General features: G+C 27.9%; 2 protein-coding genes across 2 annotated transcripts; both read right to left on the bottom strand.

The window, feature by feature from the left end:
- Positions 1–2,212: 2,212 nt before the first annotated feature.
- Positions 2,213–5,337, bottom strand: LOC112785186 (uncharacterized). Its single transcript, XM_025828639.3, has 7 exons — positions 5,060–5,337; positions 4,856–4,950; positions 4,298–4,421; positions 4,058–4,176; positions 3,271–3,451; positions 3,006–3,149; positions 2,213–2,638 (listed from the first exon to the last, which is right to left on the bottom strand). The coding sequence occupies exons 1-7, from the start codon at positions 5,285–5,287 to the stop codon at positions 2,348–2,350; spliced, it is 1,182 nt and encodes a 393-aa protein (XP_025684424.1). The 5' UTR covers positions 5,288–5,337; the 3' UTR covers positions 2,213–2,347.
- An 8,799-nt stretch (positions 5,338–14,136) lies between these two features.
- LOC112783313 (uncharacterized) lies at positions 14,137–16,711 on the bottom strand. The gene is made up of 4 exons (XM_025826215.3): positions 16,362–16,711; positions 15,590–15,877; positions 14,882–15,106; positions 14,137–14,573 (listed from the first exon to the last, which is right to left on the bottom strand). Exons 2-4 carry the CDS (start codon positions 15,839–15,841, stop codon positions 14,328–14,330), a joined length of 723 nt encoding a protein of 240 aa, XP_025682000.1. The 5' UTR covers positions 15,842–15,877; positions 16,362–16,711; the 3' UTR covers positions 14,137–14,327.
- Positions 16,712–22,047: the final 5,336 nt, after the last annotated feature.

Below are 22,047 nucleotides of genomic sequence, written 5' to 3' on the forward strand. Positions count from 1 at the left end.
CATTTACATACATAATATAAATTAAAATAAAAATTTATATATGGTATAATATTATTAATCATTTTACTAATTATTTTATATATGTTACATATATTATATATTAAAAATATATATATTTACATATATATTATATATACCGGGGCGAGTTCAACCTAAACCCGATCCCGCCCCCGCCCCGCTCAAGAATCCGCCCCGTTAAAACCCGCCTCGGTGCGGGGGCGGGTAATTACCCGCCCCGAGCGGGTAGAAGCGGGGTGGGTACCCTCGGGTTCGGGTAGTGTTGCCACCCCTATGTGAAGTTGATAGTTGAAAGCAGTTAAATAATTTGATTGATTTGACTAAATTTTTATCTAACGACTCTTAGTCTTTTAGTTTAGATGATCCATCATCAACTTCCTTTCGTAGTACCCTACCTCCACGGAAAGTCGAATCCCCGTTGCCTCCTTGAAAGAGAGATATCCTGGACCACTAGACGATGGGGACTAGCCATATATAACATAGAAATCACACTCGGAAAGGGTGAACAATTAGCTAGAGCAGCATGTGCTGTAGCGAAATTGATTGCAAAAGAAGGTAAGAAAAATTACCAACCTGACCCTTAGTCCAAGTATTATATATGGTTATTTACTAAAATCACCTTTTGGAGGAGAAGAATGGATTGTTAGTGTGGGCGATTTGAAAGATATAATTGGGGGCATGTTCTAGGAGCCCAAACTATGTGATTGAATAAATCCTCCTCCATCTGTTGCGGGTTGAGGACTCCTTCCCCTTTTTCAAACTCCGATTCATATTTTTCATATCAATTTCATGTGAAGTTGATTGCATCTGAATTTTCACCTATCAATTTTATAAGGTTCAGTATCATTTATTCCCTAAACTCGAGCTTTACTTGCCCCAATAGTAAACTATTTATTTTCTCATGGCTTGTTTGAACCATTTTAATACGAAAAAATAATTTTATTGTCTTTTAAAAAAGATATTGTTATTTAAAATAATTTTAATATATTAATAGAATAGAGTTCAATTTTTTAGTTTGGAATAACTTTTATATGAGTTAATTTTTCTTTTTATAATTTTATCTTTGACAAAATTATTTATTAATTATAAATAAAGATGTTTTTGACATTTGAAATATTAAGTTTGAGAAATGTGAAAATTGATTTAAAAATTAAATTCTTTTTTATCTGATTTATAAATAAAAAACTTGAAATCAAAATTTTTAAAGAAATTTAAATCATTCATTTTTATTTGTTTTAAAATAAAAAAAAAATCAACTATTGAATAAATTACTAAATTCTAGTTTGTAGCATTTCAAACAAATTCTTAAAGAGCACTGCAGTTCTTATTTTACCTGATCAATATTTGTATTTTAATTCTAATTAAAGATAATATTCATCAATTGAGAAAGAAATCACTTGAGCCCTTGGCATAATAAAAAGTAGAATTCCAACAAATTAGAAAAACTACCACTAAGTTCCTAAATCTAAAAGAAAAATTAAGTAAGCAAAAGAACTACGATAATAGCATAACTAAAACTAGAATGTTGACCAATTGAAGAAGGTGTTCGTGATGTAAAGAAGGCATTCATAAACCTGTTTTAGTGTTCACAAAATATTGAACTGATTTAACACACTATAAAACTTTTTTATCAAACTCTTAGACTGAGAGAATTGATAAATCAAAATTATAGAATTCACACGTCAGAAATTACAAATTTAATGTTGATTAACTTTTTATTTTAGTACTTTACAATTCTTCTCTGATTTAAAAGATATTTATCCAAAATTTTTAACACAAAATCCAGTTTTCAGGATTTCATGGACAAGAGTAGACTTTCAAATTCCAAATGCATAGTACAGAACTTGTTTATATCAAAATTAATCTTTTATTATTTCAGATAATTCAACTAAAGAAATGAAATAAAATCTAATATTACTTGAATGTTCTAAATCAAATAAAATTTCGTGCATGTTTTCATTTTATATAAATTGAAGCTATTAAACTCGATTTATTAGAAGTTTACATGAATAATTGAATATACTCAATTCGATTTACATGGAATAATACTTAAATCGAGCTTAATAACTTCGATTTACATAAAATGAGGGCATGCACATAACCTTATTTGATTTAGGACATTTAGGTAATATTGAATTCCATTTCATTTTTTAGGTGAATTACCCTATTATTTCCTTCCCCATACTAATAAATCTGAATTAAATCATTAATCAGCCTATCACAAAGAATCAAAGATACAACGGTAACAAATTTTAGCATTACATTACATAGGTTTCTCTTCATGATCATCAACTATAAAAAGCACAGAGAAGTGAAGCAGATTGATCATTCACAATTTAGTCTCAGAAAAATAAGTAGATGAGACAGCCAAGCCTTGAACATCATAAGTGCGAACCAATCTTTGCCTCTTGTTAGGTGTCTCCAACCAACAGAACTCTAAATGGAAAGACTTTGACTCCGCCACACTTTTCGCCACGTCACAAGGGCACCCCATGTACATGCCACCTGGCAACAATATCATTTGGTAACCACCATCAAATGTAACCAAATTATCCGATATTGTTCCGGTCCAATGCACATTGGTGGTAACATCTTTCCCTTCAGATGTTGAAGTAACATCCTGATATACCCAAGTAACAAGAACAAAAACAAGAATTAGGAAAACTCTTCTGACAACAAATTATAGATAGAGATGACTGGAGAAAGGGAAAGAGAGAAAATTTTAGTTGTCCCTGTCCCAAACAATTTTTAAGCCAATTTATGTGCTTTCAAAAAGAAGGGACATGGAGACACTACTCAATAGATCCAAAAGGTTGAGGTGTAGAGAAAAGAGAAGACAATGTCAATTAAATCTCATTAACAAAGAGACACTAAATGGAAGAAAGCAATATAAAGTCAATCTCCAAATGGACTATGATGTCATCATAATGTTTTTTTTTTTTAAAGCAAGATCATAGCACAGAGCATGTTAACAAAATGCAAAATACCTGAATAAGTTGGCCATTGTCGGTTATTTCATGTAACACAACTGTATCGGCTTCAGCAATTGTAGATCCATATACACCACTTCGTTTTGTGACAGAATGACCTTTCCATTTACCAAGAAAGGGTACAAACTTATCCTTCCCATCCTGCAACGAATGAAAATGGAAAAACAAATAAGTAACTATATTATTTGTAAATAAATACTCAATGTCAGCAAAAATAACACCAAAAAAGAACAAAAAGCTGCACATAATCCACTAACTTCACCTTAGTGCAGTCAAGTAAAGGAGGAGAACCATCACTTCTTTCCTCTAGGAAGACAATAAGCATGTCTATAGTGCCTTTTGGCTCCAAAATGTGAAACGCTCTTGCTCGCATATCTCTTTCTAGAGAATACAGGCAATTCTCACATACAACCGAAGGTCGGCGCGAGGGAATCTTGAGATTTCTGCACCATATTTGTAAAAAAGTCTAACGAAGGTAGCAAAACTAATGTGCATGTATGTGTCCATGAGCATATTGGAAAAGACGCGTCCAACCACTAAACAGTAAACTCTTTTATGGTTATCAGTACAAATATACAACAGCAGAGCATTCGCAGTCTAATTATTTGCATATTAGGATGTTTTAGATTAAATGGGTAAGCTAAACAGGAAAACTTCATCAAGTGGAAAAAATTATCATCAAGATCAGTTAACACACATAGAGATCTGAAAGCAGATGTTAAACAATTGGTTTCGGATCTGCTTTGCCTATGGATATTCCTCAATTAATTTTGTAAAAGCATAGCGTAAAGCTCCTTAAATAACCACAAAAATTTGTACTGCATTTTGCATTACATATCAATCAAATCTTGCATAAGCTGATGATACCATGCATGTTATCAAAATGTTATAAAGCTGTCTCTGAGTAATCACTATTCTATATACTAACATGTAATGCAAGTCCCATCACTATAATTACCTACTGCAGCCTTGATTTCTTTCAACTAATGTATAGATATGTCAATAGTACCCTGAATAAAGTTATGTAGAAAGCCGAAAGAAGCCCTTACTTTGGTGATTCTTCACCGGTGTCATCTTCTCCAAGCACTCCTTGCCTTAGTACTGCTTCCAGCATGCCAGCCGTTTGATACCGCAGTGCATATGCTTTTTCTGATGGGAAGAAGCCTATCTGCAAACTAATTTTAATGGAGATTTTAAAGAAGCATTGGAATCACATTCACAACAAAAGAACAAAAACAGAAAAGAAGTTGTTTATGCTATGAATTTCCAGCTTTAGAAGAAAATCTCACTTGTTGATATTTATCAACAGTAAACATATTGGTTTCCTTGATTTTGTATTCTCCCCATTCTGTCTCATCGTCATTGTCGTCTTCACAAATTGAAGTACTGGATGATGGCTGTTTAATATATAGTCTGCAAGGACAAACATAACCAAATTATTTAAGTTTTTATTCAAAAATTGAAGAATACAGTGAATTAAGATCATAGAGATTTTACTAATTCCATTTTCAAACTCCAGAATACCTTTTTATTTCTCATATTCACTAATTTAACCATAGCTTAACAATATTTTTCCTTATGAAGCATCATGCTGTATCAAAAATAACAAAACAGCAATAAATTACACAACAGTACTCATAGAGTATTGTATCTAAACTATCCATTAATAGTTAATGTTACATTTTATAAATACAAGAGTGTCGAGTGTTGTATAGCCCAAACACCAGGAAAATCATCATAAACCTTATACAAATAAAGTAGCAAAATTCATCTAGTTTTGTTGTAATTTCCCTTGGAATTTAACAAAAGAAAAAGAAAAAGGTTAATCAAAAGAAAATGTTGCATACGTTTGAATGAGGCTCATAAGCTCATCCTCCCCGTAAGAGCTGGCAGCAAGCTTGGTAGTCAGTTGTTGCAACAAATTCCCACAAGAATCAAATTGCTATGGAAATGAATCAAGTAAAAGATTATTAAATGTACAGAAACAGAGTAATTTAGCATAATTGGTTGGTTGGAAGTTAAAAAAAATTGATAATGAAAAAGAATGTTACATAGAAAGAGCCGTTCCAATTTCCGACGTTAAGGTCAATAAAGCGCCGGAGATTCTCGACGCTCATTGCAGCATCTCCGAGCCTTGGAGAGGAGGCTCTGCATCTAAAGACACACTTTGGTTTAGGGTTTGGTGGAATGAGGTTAACCGGAAAGGGTCGAATGGTGGTGTTGAGGTTGGAGAGTTTGGGAACTGAAGCAACTGAAACTGAGCACTGAATGGAAGCCATTGGAATTTGATAGCAGAACAGTGAGGTGGCAATTTGAACTTTCTTAAATATTCCATATCTTATCTTACTTTTTCTTTACTGTTTATTTATTATAAATTTATTTTTGACGGTAAATTTATTAATTTAAAATAGTTTTACTTGTGTATTTATTATATCAGTAAAAATAATTATTTTTTATATTAATTACATGAATAATTATTTAAAAAAATATAATTATATAATTGTGTAAATTATGTTATATAATTAATATATTAAAAATAAATTTTTATTTATTTATTTATTTAGTTAGTATTTTATTTTAGTTTTTTTGTCCTGAGTATTTTGGTTTTAATGATTAAAATCTAAAATATATTTTGTCCTAAAAAACTAGGATAGAGGAGAAAGTTAATCGCTATTTTGGTTTTAATTAGAATATATTTGTAACTTTTCTTTTTTTATTATATACTATGTATAAATTGCTGGTGGATATAGCAGTTTATAAAACAAAATGAATAACGTGATTCTCAAAATCCGGTGTATATTTTTTATAAATAAAAAATTTAAGATTTTTATTATGATTTAATTAAATTTATTTATTTTTTGTACACAACTAGGTACGAATTCGTTATAGATATAAACTGCTCTTATATTTACAGAATATAAAAATTAAATTTTTTCCTCAAATGCTTTTAAAAAGTATTGAAATTTATTTTTAATATTTTTAAAAAATAATTTTAAATATATTTTTTATACATATTTATTGTTGCTTCTAGAATAAAAATAAAATTTTTTAAATATTACCACAATAATTTTTTGGTAAGAATAAATTATTTAGATGAATTAAATTTTAGAATTTTAAAATAATATATTTTCAAAGACAATTTTCAAAAATGAATTAAAATTTTTTAAAACAAACGGTTGAATATTGTACTTTTATTATTGTTTAGAATAGAAGAGTACTATACTCTCTATTTTTTAGGTAAATAAAAGTGATTATTATCAATATATTGTGCTTAAAAAATAGTGCCTAATTTGCTAAAAAAAATATAAATTAATATTTAATTTAAAAAGTGTAAAAATAAATAAATTTTTAAAATTTAAAATTTGCTATAAAAGATAAGTTAAAAAAAATTGACTCTAATCCATAAGTACCGTATAATTAACTATAAATAAAAAATTAAAAAAAAAAGTAAAATAAGGTAGACTTGTCACAGGATGTTGAGGAGCTTGGTTTTTGCGAAGGAGTTTTGTTGAAGTTAGACTTGTGTCTGTTATTGGGTTGCAGAATATTTGATGAGGTTGAGAATTCATGGAGAATCTGTTTAATATGGTATGATTGGGAATGGTGAAGTTATGTCATGTTGACATATAGGCAGTTGAAGCCCTGAAGTTGATGTGAGATTAGATTAGTGTGTGGACGTTAAGCATGTCATTTTAACCCCATGCATGTTTTATAACATTTCGTTATCTTGCCTTACCATTACATGATTGAACCATGTTATCTTTTGCATCGAACCTGCCTTGTTATTTTTGCTTTGCAACCACATTTCTACCCTTGTTATGCCCTATGACCATCAAAGTATTTGAAAGTTGTATATATGTAAATATGCTGAGATATATTTGCTTCTTCCTTAAATGTGTTTAAAAGGTGAAGTGGTATGAAATATCTTTCTTTTTGTATGAATTTTCGAGAGCTAAAATTTTTGTAAAGTAGATGGAATATAACATCCCGAGTTTTTTAAAAAAAAATAAATAATAATTTATTATTTTATTTAAAAAAAATTATTCTCTTAAAGATAATTAAATTAAATTTTATGATAGTTTAAATTTAAAATTTATTAAGATTTTTAAATTATTTTTATAATAAGATATTTTAGAAAAAAAATAAAATTATTATTATTATTATTATTATTATTATTATTATTATTGCCGAAGCCTTTAAGGAATGAAGAAAGAAAATTTAAAGCTGATCTCATATGCATTTTATATATATATATATATATATATATATGAAACGTGGATTCATTCACAATATGAAAGCAAAATAAAGATGTGAAACGTGGAGGCATGCAAGCATATAAATGTATGGTTATATATATATACTAGTGTATGAACCCGTGCTAAGCACGGAAAAATTTATAAAAGTAAAAAAAAAATTATATGTTTAGATATTTTAAAAAACACAAAATAATTATTATATTAAGAAATTTATAAAATTATTCTAAAAATTAAAGTTTAACTTAAAAATAGTGAGTAATAATCATTTTACAATTTTTTTAAGTAAAATAACTTTCAACTCCATCATTAAGTGTAGAAACCCAATTTTTATATAATAGAATAGATAAATAGAATAAATAAATAAGTATTTGCACTATTATACTTCTTGTTCTACATGATGACTTAAGATATTTGTTTTGTATGTTAAATAATATAAATAATATTTTATATCTTATATTCATTAAATATTGATATTAAGAGGATAAAATTATGTAATAAATTTTATAAATAGTAATTAAAAAAAATAAATAATTATTTATTATATATAATAATTCTTGGTATACATAAGATCATGTATATATTAGGATATTTATTTTAATTATGTGAATAATTATTTTTATTTTTATTTTTTTATTATATTAGTAAATAATATTTAAAACTAAAAGAAAGAAAAATAACTAAAAAATTTTCTTAATTTGAATAAAAACTCTCTTATAAATATAGTAAAAATATAAGATGTGATGTAGAAAAAAAGCTAAAGCGACATCAATTTTGATTAAAAATAAAAAATTTTTTTTGTTCATTTTTTTAGACACATAACTATTTTATTTAAGGTATAAATTTTAATTGATATAAACTAACGGCAGTTAAGTATACCAAAAAAAAAAAGCAATCAATCAAAAAATAAAACTTAAATAAGGCAAATATGTTCTGAAAAAAATTAGAATAGAATAAAAACTCCAATTTTAACCATTAATCATAATCATATATATTTATTTTAAGATTTATACTTCAAAAATTTAGAATATTAATATTTTTTATTTTTTATTTTTTTTTTAATTTTAGACTATTATAAATATTAGTTGTTCTCTAATAATAGCAATCCTTTTAAAAGAATAAACATAATTAAATAATTTTAAAAATATATAATAATTTTTAAAATAACAAAAAATATACAATTACCTAAAATATATTATTTTTGTGTAGCAATTGAAATTTAATTGCCAATATAAAAGTTATATATATAATATCCTATCATAAATAAATAAGTGTTTAATCAAAGAATTTAATATTTATATAATATAAAAAATAAATTAAAATTTGAGTTTACTCATAGTAAACGCTCAATTTTAAATTTTTATAAATCAAATTTTATCATTTTTTTTCCAAGTAACTTGTACAATGAAAAAATGCGTTATGGATACTCAAATAATAGAAATAATATATTAATAAATAAAAAATATTATTAGAAGTTAAATATACAGATAAAAAATTATAACTTGTAAAAATATCTCTAGAATTTATTATATAAATATTTAAAATCATGTATTTATATAAATTAAATTATATTAAATTGTAAAATATTTAGATATTTAATTAAATTTAAAAATAAATAATATGACAATTCAAATAATTTAGATTGGAGATAAAAAAGATATATATATAATCAAATTATATCATATAACATAACATTTCAATAAGTTTCTTTTATAAGAGATTTAATACAAAAATATTTATCATCATCTGTTTAACGTAATAATTTAAATTTAGGTGAATTGTTTCAAAAAAATACCTTTTTCAAATTATTTATTGTTAATATCAAGTCAATTAATGACATAAATGATTATATTTGAACTACAAAGTTAACCTAAAATAAAATATAGAAATTGATGAGAACAAAATATTAAGACAAAAAATGATTAGAAGCTTAAAAATAGAAAAAAAATATCAAATTTAAATAATGTCAAAAAGAATCTAATATATAAAGATGTGAATTGTAAAAATAGAGGGATACATATATAAAGAAGAATAGCATGCATGCATAAACGTTTTTTCACTATATCATAATTTGCTGTAGCTACACAGTGAATTCAATGGCAGTGCTCCAAAAGTTTGCATCGGTACACCTCGAACACATGACCTGATTTCTTAAGCCGCAAGTATGCCGAGCACATTGTCATCCAATTCCATCAGCAACGATAAGGCTTAAATTGAGATATTTTTGAGTTATAAACAAACAATCAACGAAACATTATTCATACATACCTTCTCATTTATCCATAAAAGAAATTTTACATAAAGAAAAAAAAAAGAAGAAAAGAAGAGTTGAAATAACAAAATCGATAAAAATGATGATTCTTATCATTTTGTTTGGCCGTCTATATATAGAAGACCAGAAAATCATGATTATCTAACAAAATTAATTTGTATTTATTGCATTTAATTTGAATAAGTAAGAAATGATCATATTTTAGTTTAGTATTTAATTCACATAATTTGAATTTGACTCCATACATATAATTTAATTTGATTTAATTATTAGTTAAAAATATCTCATTTGTTTATTTTATTTATAGATTCATTATTTTAATTATTAATAAGTTAATCAAATCAATTAATTAATATACATAATTTATACCTAATTTGATTTAATAAATTAAAAAATACTACCAGAATATTAAAAGAAATAAATTAGGAAATACTATTAAAATAAATTGATATAAATTATAATAATTATGTAATATTTAAATATCTAATCAAATCAATTAGTTGATATAATTAATCTCATAATAAATTATATTTAATGAGTTAAAAGAAATAAATCGAAAAACACTCTCAAAAGCATGCCATATTAGCTCCACCATTAAATGTAGAAATTCGATTTTTATATAATAGAATAGACATTAATTCATATATAGTATATAAACAAATTTAATTAGAATAAATAATAATTTATTTATTTTATTTTAGACTTTATAAATGAAAAGACTAATTCACTAATATAACAAATTATAATTAATGTAGTATAATTAATTAAGTAATATAATTTATAATAAATTATATTAAGAAAAGAAATATTTAAATATCTAATCAAATTAATTAGTTGATATAATTAAGTCAGTGTAATAAATTGTATTGAATGAGATAAAACAATTAAATCGGGAAACACTCTCTGAAGTATGCCACGTCAGCTTTATCATTAAGTACAGACATCCGATTTTTATATAATAGAATAGATATCCATCTTATTATGACACCTAACCTACCTTATAAAAGCTAATCATCACCATCAGTCTTAATCTTCTTCGTTTTCTCTTCCCTCATCATCGAATCATACAAGAAAAAGAAAAGAAAGGACCGAGAGAGAGCAACCAAGAAACTTCTATGGAACCGTGACTTTCAACTCCAATTTTCTTGTGATTCGTAATTCTAATAAAAAATCTAATCTGGTAAAAGTGTTCGTATCCTCCTCCTCTACACGTTGGTGTTACTTTGATCCGGTAGAAGTTGATGGTGATGTAACTCCTCTTTCCCTTGAGTTCGGCCAATTGGAGTCTTAGGAGGCACAGATGATTTCTGACGTTTTCTTTTTCAGCAACTTGGTCAGAAAGTTTCTCCAAAATTTTCGTTGATTTTGATTTCGTACGAAGGTAGGGGATTTATTTTTAAAGATAAACGTTTTTAATTTAGAATGCCTACAAAGTTAATTGAATAATTGTAAATATATATATATATATATATATATATATATATATATATATATATATATATATATATTAATAATAGTAATGTTATTGAGTATGGATTATTGCTGTGAATGTGACTGGTTTGGTTGTTATGAGAGATTAACTGGTTTGGTGGAATTAAGCTTGGATTGAGGTTGTGAAAATGTGATTGTTGTGGAATTGAGATTCACTTAATGATGGTGGATATCGTTGCAAGCTTGTTTGAGAAATTATTGGTTACTGGATATGTTAATTCGATTGGATGATATTGTGTTGAGCGTTGAATTGATTTAGGCTTGTGCTCGGTCTAGATTTATTGTGATGACGGTTTATTTGTGACTGTTTTCTGATTATTAAAAATTTCGCTGATTTGAGAATTTTCGAGGAAATGCTGCCGAAATTTTATAAAATCTGAGGTTTTATTTGAAAAGTTATTTTAAAAATTTGGTTTTGGAAAATTAAATTATTTAAGATTTATTTAGTTGAGAAAATGTGTACTCTACTTTTTTTTTTAAAAAAAACTCGATTTATTAAGAAAAACATAATATTTTTAAATTCAATTTTGTAAGGAGAGATTTTGTTTAAAGTATTATTTTGAGTTCGTTTTTTTAAGAAAAGGAATCTCTGCCACAGGAGAGCAGAGAATAAGGATTTAAAGAATATATTAACTTAAAGGAATCTCTGCCACAGGAGAGTAGAGAGCAAAGATAAAGAAAAACTTTAAGAGACTGTCTGCCACAGAGCAGATGTGACATTGTTTGGGCCTTAGTGCCAAATGTATAGTGGGGACGCCTACACACCGAGAACTGTTTTCCAGATGTACGCTTATTGATTTGAAAAGTCACACTGTATGCGACCTAGCCGTACGACTTAAAGTCACACTGTATGCGGCCTAGCCGTACGACTTACAAGCACACTGTATGCATCTGGAAAGCCATATCTGGGATTTGTGCCCGGGTAATGTCGGGAGCGGGTAGGCAACCGACACATGAGCTCATGGCCTGCATTAGGAATAGATATGCATCATGTTGTTTGCACATTGGTATTTGGTTGTGTTTGCCTGTATTACTTCTTTGCGATTGTGCTGTTTGACTTGTTTGTCTTATTGCTATTTGTTTGTGTGTTGATCTGTTTCCTGTGCTATTAGTTTGTGTATTAAGATGACTAAGTATTGAGGTTGTGATTGAGATTTGTCATAAGTTCGGAATTTAAAGAAGATAATTAATTATATAAAGTAATAGTAAAAAGTATTTTCAAAAGGTTTGATAAAAATATAGTTTTATTGAGTAAAGTTAATTATTTGCATTAAATTCATTACTTCTACGGCATTCCCATTCCCTACTGAGAACGTGTGGTTTGTTCTCACCCCAAAATCTTCCACCCTTTCAGTGACACAGGTTCGAAGGCTCAGCTTAAAGTTGCGGACGGTTATTAGTTTTATTTGAGTTAAGTTATGAATTGAGTTGCTTTCAGAGAATTCCCTCACCCTTGTTATTTAAGATTTTATTTTATTCAGAGGGATAGGAATTGTATCTGAATTCTTTTTTATTTTTTTGTACAATATTTATTATTATTAATAATTATGTGATTAGTATTGTTTGGGGATCTTTGATATTTGATTTTAGTTAATAAAAACAAACTTTTTAGGCATTTTCTTAAAAATTGAGACGTGATATCGAATTAAAGGTTCAATATTAAATATATAAATATTAATAAGAAAAATAGGTTAGTAACTCTTTACTTTTAGTACGATCATCACGTGCTAAAAGTTAGAGTGTTACAATTTACAACCACCACACAACACCATGGTATTTTTTTTTCTTATTTGATAAATAACTATATTATTATTTCATTGTCAAACGTTAATTATATTTTGTAGTTATCTTTAATTTTGTCAAAAAAATTTTGATACAAGTCTAAAAAAATATAAATTTTTAATTATATTATTTGTAAAATTTGTTGTAATTATGAATAAAATTTGATAGTATTACTTATAAAGCTTAAATATAAATATAAATACGTGATATTTTTGTATTTTATCAATAAAAACTGCAAATTAACGTTATATTTATATGAAAAAATTAGAATAGTTCAGCAAAATTATCTAAACTAAATAGTTTGTTTAATAATTTTGTTGAACTACTGTTTTTTTAATGATTTTGTCAATCAGTTACGATACAAGAATGCTATGTGTTTAGTACCTATTAAAAATTAGTCATCAAATCAAATATTACGCATTTATATAGCATATATATTTTAGTTTATTTTTAATATGTATTGTATACGAATGAATGATTTAGTAGTTAATTATTTAGGATTTTTTTTCTTATAAAACATAAAAAAAATTAATTCCCAAAATAAATTAAAAATATTATTTCGCAAAATCCGTTTTTTTTTTTTTTTTTTTTTTTGGATTCTCAGAAAGTTTCCCTAACAGATAAGAAACTCAAATGAAGAAGTGGATCTCAGAAATAATGTTTGTTTTGGAAATTAAAAGTTTTTTATCATTATAAAAGAGATTCCTGATTATTTATACACATGTAATATAGTTGAATCCATATTTGTAGAATTAGTTTAGGGCTTTCCTGCTTAATTGATAAATACCCCGATTGTAGCGAATTTTATGTAAGGAAAGAACTACTTATACCTACTTTTTTTATTTTTATCTTTGACATATGCAGAACTCTCGTGTAAGAATGCTCACATTTTTTCTGTCTCATCATTATCATACAAGTCAATTTCTGAGTGCCTTTTAACCTGAAATGGCATACTTGTCATGGTGCTTTGCAAAGCCTCCTTAAATCATACAAGGGAATGATACTAAAATCGTGCACGCACACTCTGGCGTACACAAACACAAAAAGGGAAAATAATAATAATTTATGAAAACCAAAATTATTTATAGGAAGCAAAATCTAAAATCTAAACTGATCATTATATTTGCACCTCAGCAGATATGAATTTGCACATCCTATAATTCAAAAACAAACTACCCTATTTTATCCTGGTTGCATGCTATCATTTGGCCACAGTGCAAACAAAGTTAACACTAACGATGCATCTTAAGTGAACTCTTGAATTAAATGGAATCAGACAAGACTTTCTATGATGGATCCATTAATCAAGTTCACCAACATAATGTTCCACTTCCACCCAAAATTGCTTCTGAATTTATTTGGAAAGTTTGTAATTCTCAAATGTTGACACATCGTATGAATGTTGAATATGCTCCCTATGCCTTAAAGAAGAAAACCATCCTAGCTCATATGAATTGATCTAACTGCAAGCGTAGCTCCACTAATTAAACAAGGGAGAACAGGAATATACACAGTCAACAATCATTCATCTGAATTTGGTTCCATGTAATTCCTAATGGCATTTCTGTAGTAAGAAGTGTTGCTTGAAGTTGAGGCGTTCTCAGACTGACGCTTGTCAGCTTCCTTCTTTTCTGTCAACATCCTGTAAAGACGTGTCCATTTGTATGCCGCACGCTTTAATCGAATACTTTGCTTTCCAGTTATCATATAGTTGATGCCGTCCCTAGCTAGCTTTGCAAGTTCCATGCCATCGATGACACAAATATACTGTAAAAGACAATATGCTACCCAATGAGATATGGCATATACAGCATATACAATATATAAAACTTGTAAATCAAACTTCAGCAAGCAGGTAGCAGCTCTTAGTAACAGTTGATCATTCTAAATTTTCAACACAGCTCCGAGTGGCAGTTATCTTTCATTAAGTATACACAAGAACAATATTACAGCAATTATTAGCTACTTGCCTACATCCCTTATAGCTTTTCCTTCAACCACACTAAATAAAGAATGAGAACTATAATAATTGCTCAATTCATGCAACACACACGCTTAAGAGACAGAGAGAGTACCACAAACAGAAAGCCGATTGTTGCTAGAACGACTTGGAGAGTCTCATCTGACAACCCAAAGCGTCCATCATCTGATCCACCTGAGCTGCCGCCACCACCACCACCACCTCCATGTGGTGGCTTGGCCCCACCTCCCCCCTTTTGAATTTCCTGTCGGAATAAATCCTCAAGGGACTGTCCCTTAAATTGTTCCATAGTTTTGTCAAAAGATGTCCACGAGCCATCCTAGTTACATCAAATCAACCAAAATATCAACCTAGATATATAATACTAAGTGAAGAAGCTAGAGCATCTAAGCTACCCTGTATCATCTATTACATACCCCACAACATGTTTTTTGTAAAAGATTATAATAGGAAATGGCTTGACTGCTTGAGAGTTATTTAAAGTGCTACTTCTAGTCATCTTGTCCATTGATCTGATTTGGCCCAGATTACTAATTTCACCGTTGAAAACGTATCATGGGATTTTTTTTCCTTAGCTAAACTACACTACACTATACTCATTCACCTACCCAGTTCCAATGCCACTTGCACATTATTCATGTTGTAACTAAGAACTATTCCAAGTTGATTAGGCAAAGACCCAACCAATGGCTTAAGAAAATAAATTTTAAGTTTCTTCAAGATCATCTAAAGTAAAATTAAGCATCTATAATGCTAAAACGATAAATGCCAAATATATATAACCCAAATGAATGTGCATTACCTGATTATTTTCCATCATTCCTTGTCCACCGGCTAAACAAACATGGAGTGGTTTCCGAGATTTTAATATGGGTGCACATCGCATGTTAGACAGAGGTTTTACTAGTGGGCACAAGGAAGTCCCCATGGAAAGAGGATCCCAACTCATTTGCAATGCACCTGGTGTCAAAGGAAGCCGGCGACCCACAGAAGCATTACTGAAATAAACCTGAGGATTCGCCACGGTAACTTGAATTGTTGCATTCATCATCATTGAATCAAAAGGCACCTAAAATTCAAGCATTAACTCCTGCGAACCGCAAAATCATACTCTATGTCAGATCATTCTGGATGAATTTGCGACTTAAAAAAAGTTATTAGAACTCTGTAAACAAATCTGACCCCGGATGTTTTCCTCTCTTACTTGCGGTGTTTCATAGCTTCACAATTTTTGTAAATAAAATAATAAAACTAACGAGGGAAAAAGGGATTTCTCAAACACCCTTATAAAAGTCTGACATATCAATACCTACTAGTTTTTTAATTATATTTAAGAACTGTGATTAATCAACGAAAATTATTAAATTCCATTGTTTTCACTTTCAGCTTCACTACTAAAATCATGAAAAGCTGAAAATAGGAAGTATAGATTAAAGGAAAAAGAGCATCAGCTAAGAACATAGCCAGACATCACTAGGACTATTATCAAACAGGTAGAAGGCACAATTCTCAAAAACTGTTATATTCTCTAGAAACTTCTTATGAACCCTAAAACGCAGCAGTAGGGCACCGACCTGGGCGAGGCAGGGGTGGAGGAGGCGGCGGCGGCGACGAGAGAGAGAGAGAGGCGGTGGAGGGGGTTGCGAGCGGGAGGGGCGGTAAGTACTAGAAAGAGGATAGGGGGAAAAGTGTTTTTAGCAAATTTTGTTTTCTTCTTCTCTTCTCTTTTCCTTTGCTTCCGATTTTCCCTTACGGCTCTGAATAACGAGCGTGAAATATGTCGTTGCTTTCATTTTATATATACTAGCGAGAATTAATGGTCTAACAACAAATCTAATATAAAAACTCGTGCAGTCATCTTTATAAAAAATAAAAAAAATTTACCAAATAGGGAGATTCGAACGGCGACTTTTTAGATGAATACAAGTGTAATAATCTGTGCACCTGATAATACTAAAATTATAATTTTAAATTATTTTATTAAAATTAATTTAAATTGTAATAATTTAATTAATAAATAAATAATATGATATGCGTTATTTGTATTTTTTAAATATAATATTAAATGTATTAACTCGAATGTAGCTATTAAGAGTATAAAAATAATGTTTGGATTATGAATTTTCTAAATGAAATTATCTCGTTTAAAATATTTAAATTATGATTTCAATTATAAATTATAATTATGATTTAAAAAATTTTTTGATATAATATTATATTTTTTTCTTTATTTTATTATTAATATGTTGATATTGCAAGTCTAAATTACAGTATTTTACTTAATCTTGACTGAAAAAAAAAATAGTTACGTGTTTCTATCATTTAATTTATTTAATACACAATGTGTTAATATTAACGATATTTAAAAAAAAATATATTGATAAAAATAGATATAATATAATTATAAATATAACATAAATAAATAAAATATATAAATAAATGCGAAACCAATATGTTTACCAATGTCTTTGTTAAATTTTATAAATTAGAGAATAAATTATGTATTTGGTTGCTTGGTGATCACATAGATGATCAAGTAATTGGATTGTAAATTGATCTCATAGTGTACATCTTATTTTTCTCATTTTTGAATGAAAGCGAGAATTAAGGGAGTAAGTAGTAATATATAAAGAAAAAAAAATTTGCACCACAACACATAATTATAACCTAAAAAAATATTCATATTAAAATTTTACATACTGCAAATTATGAAGATCAATCACAATGTATTAGTCACTTCTCTCTATTTTTGATGATGATATGAGTTTTTCTTTTCTAGTCAAGAATCTAATAACATCTAATTGAACAAAAAAATTGAATTAAAAGTACCAAATTAAGGACAAATGAGTGAATAATATAAGAAATTATAACTTCGAACGTGTATAAAATAAAAATAATTTACTGATTTATTTTATATTAAACGATAAAACTAACAATAGTATATTAATAAAAGGATATACCTTTAAAAAAAGTCACAATACAATTTTAAATATTTTCATAAATAAACTGTTAAAATTTTTGTTATCGATAAAATGATGCTATTATACAATTTTCTGGCAAAACTTAAAATCAAAAGGAAAATAATTTTGTGTGAGTTAATATAAATTAATTACGTACCAAATAAGTAGAATCGTTCATTTGTTTGTTTCAATATATCAGCATGAGCAAGCAAATTAAAATGATTATCCATAATTTTACGATCATCGACCAAATGTACTATACATGACTCCATCTTAAAAGATATTTTGCACGTGTGTACAGTCAGAAGATATATTCCGCTTGATTTCTCGATCTCAAAAATTGAGAAGACATAGACTTTCCTTTCTACCAATTCATTCTCAAATATTTTTGTCAAATAATTTTTGATTGAACAATAAATTTTATCGTATTGCAAAACAAATTAAATATAAAAGCTATTAACATTTACAAAGCTATTAAAAAGAATTGTCTTTGACTTGATTGAACAATGAATTTTATCGTATTGTAAAATAAATTAAATATAAAAGCTATTAGCATTTACAAAGCTACTAAAAAGAATTGTCTTTGACTTGTGAAATGGTGTACTTATAAAATTAACTTAAAATATGAACTACAAATATTTATAAGAATTTAATTTTGATGCACTGACAGTGTAAAGTAGTTTTACACGTGTATCCAATTACGTAATGACACATCAATAAAAATAAATATATTTCACATTGACCGCGTGAATGGTCATCCAAAAGAACGGATGTGATTGCATGACTATGTAAAACGTTTTATACTGTCAGTGCATCAAAATTAAACTCTATTTATAAATTGAACTTAGCATTACTTGAAAAAAATTAGTAAATGAATCAATTAATCTTATCATCTATTAGAACTATTTCTATGTAAACAGTCTTACTCTTGTCAAACTTGAATGGAACTTTTTATAGCCTTATAATTCTTATCTTTATTTTTCAGACTTTTTCTTCGTATAATCTACTATAGGTGATACTATTAATAGGATCGTAATCAATAGTCATTAGGTATGAAAAAAAAATAGAATAAAGACGGTAAAAATTATAAATTTTTTAAATAATAAACATGAAAAAAATTTTACTGCTTATTATATATACTAATAATATGTTAATAATTTTAAAAATTTACTAATAATACTAATAGTTTAAAGATAATTTTACTATAGTTATAATAAATTTAGTTATTACTCTAAATGAACAAAATAAATAATATATTTGAAAACTAAAGAAAAAAAGATTAGCAGTACCCATGTTTAGAATGTTCCCATATTTTTTTTTTCATTTTTTGCTTGTTATTCTTTGGGTTTTTTATTTAAATAAAATATTTGGGCTTCTATATTACCTGATTCCCTTAAATGGTTTTTTTGAACGTGAATCCCTTAAACCATATAATATATAAATCGTCTTAGGGTTATGTGTTTTAATGAATATATAAATTATTATACCCTGGGACGATTTATGCATGAATTGCATAGGTGAATAAGGCATAAATCGTCCCAGGCCACTGTGTGTTACGAATAACACGTAAATCGTCCTAGCCTAGGATAATTTATGCATTTTAACCTAAAACACTCTACCCTGGCACGATTTACGTGCAAATCCCAAACTCACGTATCTCTAGGACGATTTTTATTTGTATTTAACAATAATTTTTTAATTTAAAAATTAATTTCTAATCAACATTTAACACTTGATTATTAGTAAAAATTATATATTAATTTTATAAATTTTTTTAGATTTGTGTCTTCTGAAAAGTAAAAAAAAATTATAATAGAATAAAACTTACCTGAAACCAAATAACATAGTGTAACACACATTTTTTATCAATATTAAAAAAAAATTAGCCTAATTATGTACATAAAATCCTAAAAAATGCAGTTCTATCTTTTTTAATCAAGTTAGCTTTAAAATATCAATAATACTTTTCCATGTGCTGCTTTTTAATCTAAAATCCTAAAAAAAATTGATTTAAAATGTTATAATGTTATTATATTGGCGCGAACACTTTATTTTTGTATGATAAACATACACCACACTTTATTAAATAATCTTTTTATAAAGTATTTAAATATTCTTTTTATAAAGTATTTAAAGTATATAAAAATGTACTCCTATTATAAAAAGAATATTTAAAAGTCATTAAATTTTTATATGTTATTAAAATTTAATAAATACAAGTACATTTTTATATGTTATTTTTAATTCAATGTACTAATAGGAGTTAAAATTAATTTATATTTAATAATTTTATACTAAAATTAATTTGTTATAATCTTATTTTATACTTTTTTTTAGTATATTTTTTATATTATATAATATTTTTCTAGTATCTTATTGTACAATGTATAATTCGAATCAACATCATTCGAATTACATAAGACTTGGCACTTGGGAGTAATTCGAACCAGTTCAATTTGAATTATGTTGAATTCACATGTGATAGTAATTCAAATTGCATCAATTCGAATTATGTATGTTTCACGTTTGCATGTAATTCGAAGTTGCATGATTCGAATTACATTCAAGTCAAGTTCGAAATGAGTTGATTCGAACTACATTAAATTGTGCATTGGTTGATTAGTGAATCAATTTTTCTTTTGGCTGAATGGTGTTTAATGAATCTCTGCATGCCTTATTTTAGTTTTTTACCCAAAAATTAACTTCTTAATTGAACTCAAATTTGATATAGTAGTAAATATGGTGTGATTGCATCAAAAAATGGTTGTCATATATTAAAGAAACACGTCTTTTTACTCTAAATGAGTTAGAATTCGAATTACACATAAAAGTTTTCACATAAATCGTTCTAGGGGCTTGTAGGTTTGAGATTTGTACGTAAATCGTGTTAGGGGGTAGAAGGTTAGGAAGAAGCACGTAAATCGTGCCAGAGTAGAGTGTTTTAGGTTAAAATGCATAAATCATCCTAGGCTAGGACGATTTACATGTTATTCGTAACACACAGTGGATTGGGACGATTTATGCCTTATTCACCTATGCAATTCATGCATAAATCGTCCCAGGGTACAATGATTTATATATTCATTAAAACACACGACCCTAGGACGATTTATATATTATATGGTTTAGGGGATTCACGTTCAAGAAAACCATTTAGGAGAATCAGGTAATATAGAAGCCCAAATATTTTATTTAAATAAAAAACTATTATTCTTTCACTGCAATGTTAGATCAAAGAAACTCTAAATTTGAAATATAATAATAAATATGTCATGTAATGGAAAAATAACAAAAATATGGGAGTCAATGCATAAAGATATGTTATCGTAATAAAATAATAAAATGTGTGTGTGTGTGTGTGTTATTGCTATATAGGGAGTCAATGCACACAGATATGTTATCGTAATAAAATAATAAAATATCATACTATGAATAATTATATTTGTCAAGTAAATTTATTTATACTCTATATCTATTATATTATTTTATGTAAAATTAAAATCTACTCTTCTAATTTAATATTATATATATATTTGCTTCTTACAATTGTCTAAAATTAAATTGGGATTATGTCTAAAGGCTTAACATGGTAAACAGAATATAATTAATATCTAATATTTTAATAATTTAAAACTTAAAATAAGTTAATAGATAATAATAATTAATACCTAAAATATCATATATATATATATATATATTGTTTATACCCTGACCCAACGAATAAGGCCCAGGATCCAAATAAAAAGGCCTAACCCAAAAGGTTGACCTCACCTTTCACCAGATCAGCCACTACGAAATCAGTACTCGTCACGACTTGCTCCAAAGAAGTCGGGAACGAGGGTTAGCTGGCAGATAAGCACTCATTTGAATGAGTAACTGCCCCTAGAATCTCTCTAACCACTTCACGAGCCATATCTTAACTTCCCTAAGATAAAGGGACGGTTAACACCCTAGAAAGGTGGCACTACTCCAACGGTGGTTATTGGTTCACCACTATAAATACACTGACACCCCTCAGGTATCTCTAAGTCCCAATACTCTCTAGACCTGCTAACACCCTTGCTGACTTAGGCATCGGAGTGTCTTTGCAGGTACCACCCCCCATTCTTTCGCACGCACAGGTCGGACGGAGGGCACCGAGTTTCAGACCCCCTTGAAAGCCTCCTCCTTCATACGTTTGGGCCAACCAACGCCATCCAGCCCATTAATCTCCGGTTACCCACCGTAACATTGGCGCCATTGCCGGGGACCCGAGAGATCAACCAGTAATGGCAGACAGATCCCCTGATGAGGGTCATGT

The sequence above is a fragment of the Arachis hypogaea genome, chromosome 20 (genome assembly GCF_003086295.3).
Source record: "Arachis hypogaea cultivar Tifrunner chromosome 20, arahy.Tifrunner.gnm2.J5K5, whole genome shotgun sequence".
NCBI classification, from domain to species: Eukaryota; Viridiplantae; Streptophyta; class Magnoliopsida; order Fabales; family Fabaceae; genus Arachis; species Arachis hypogaea.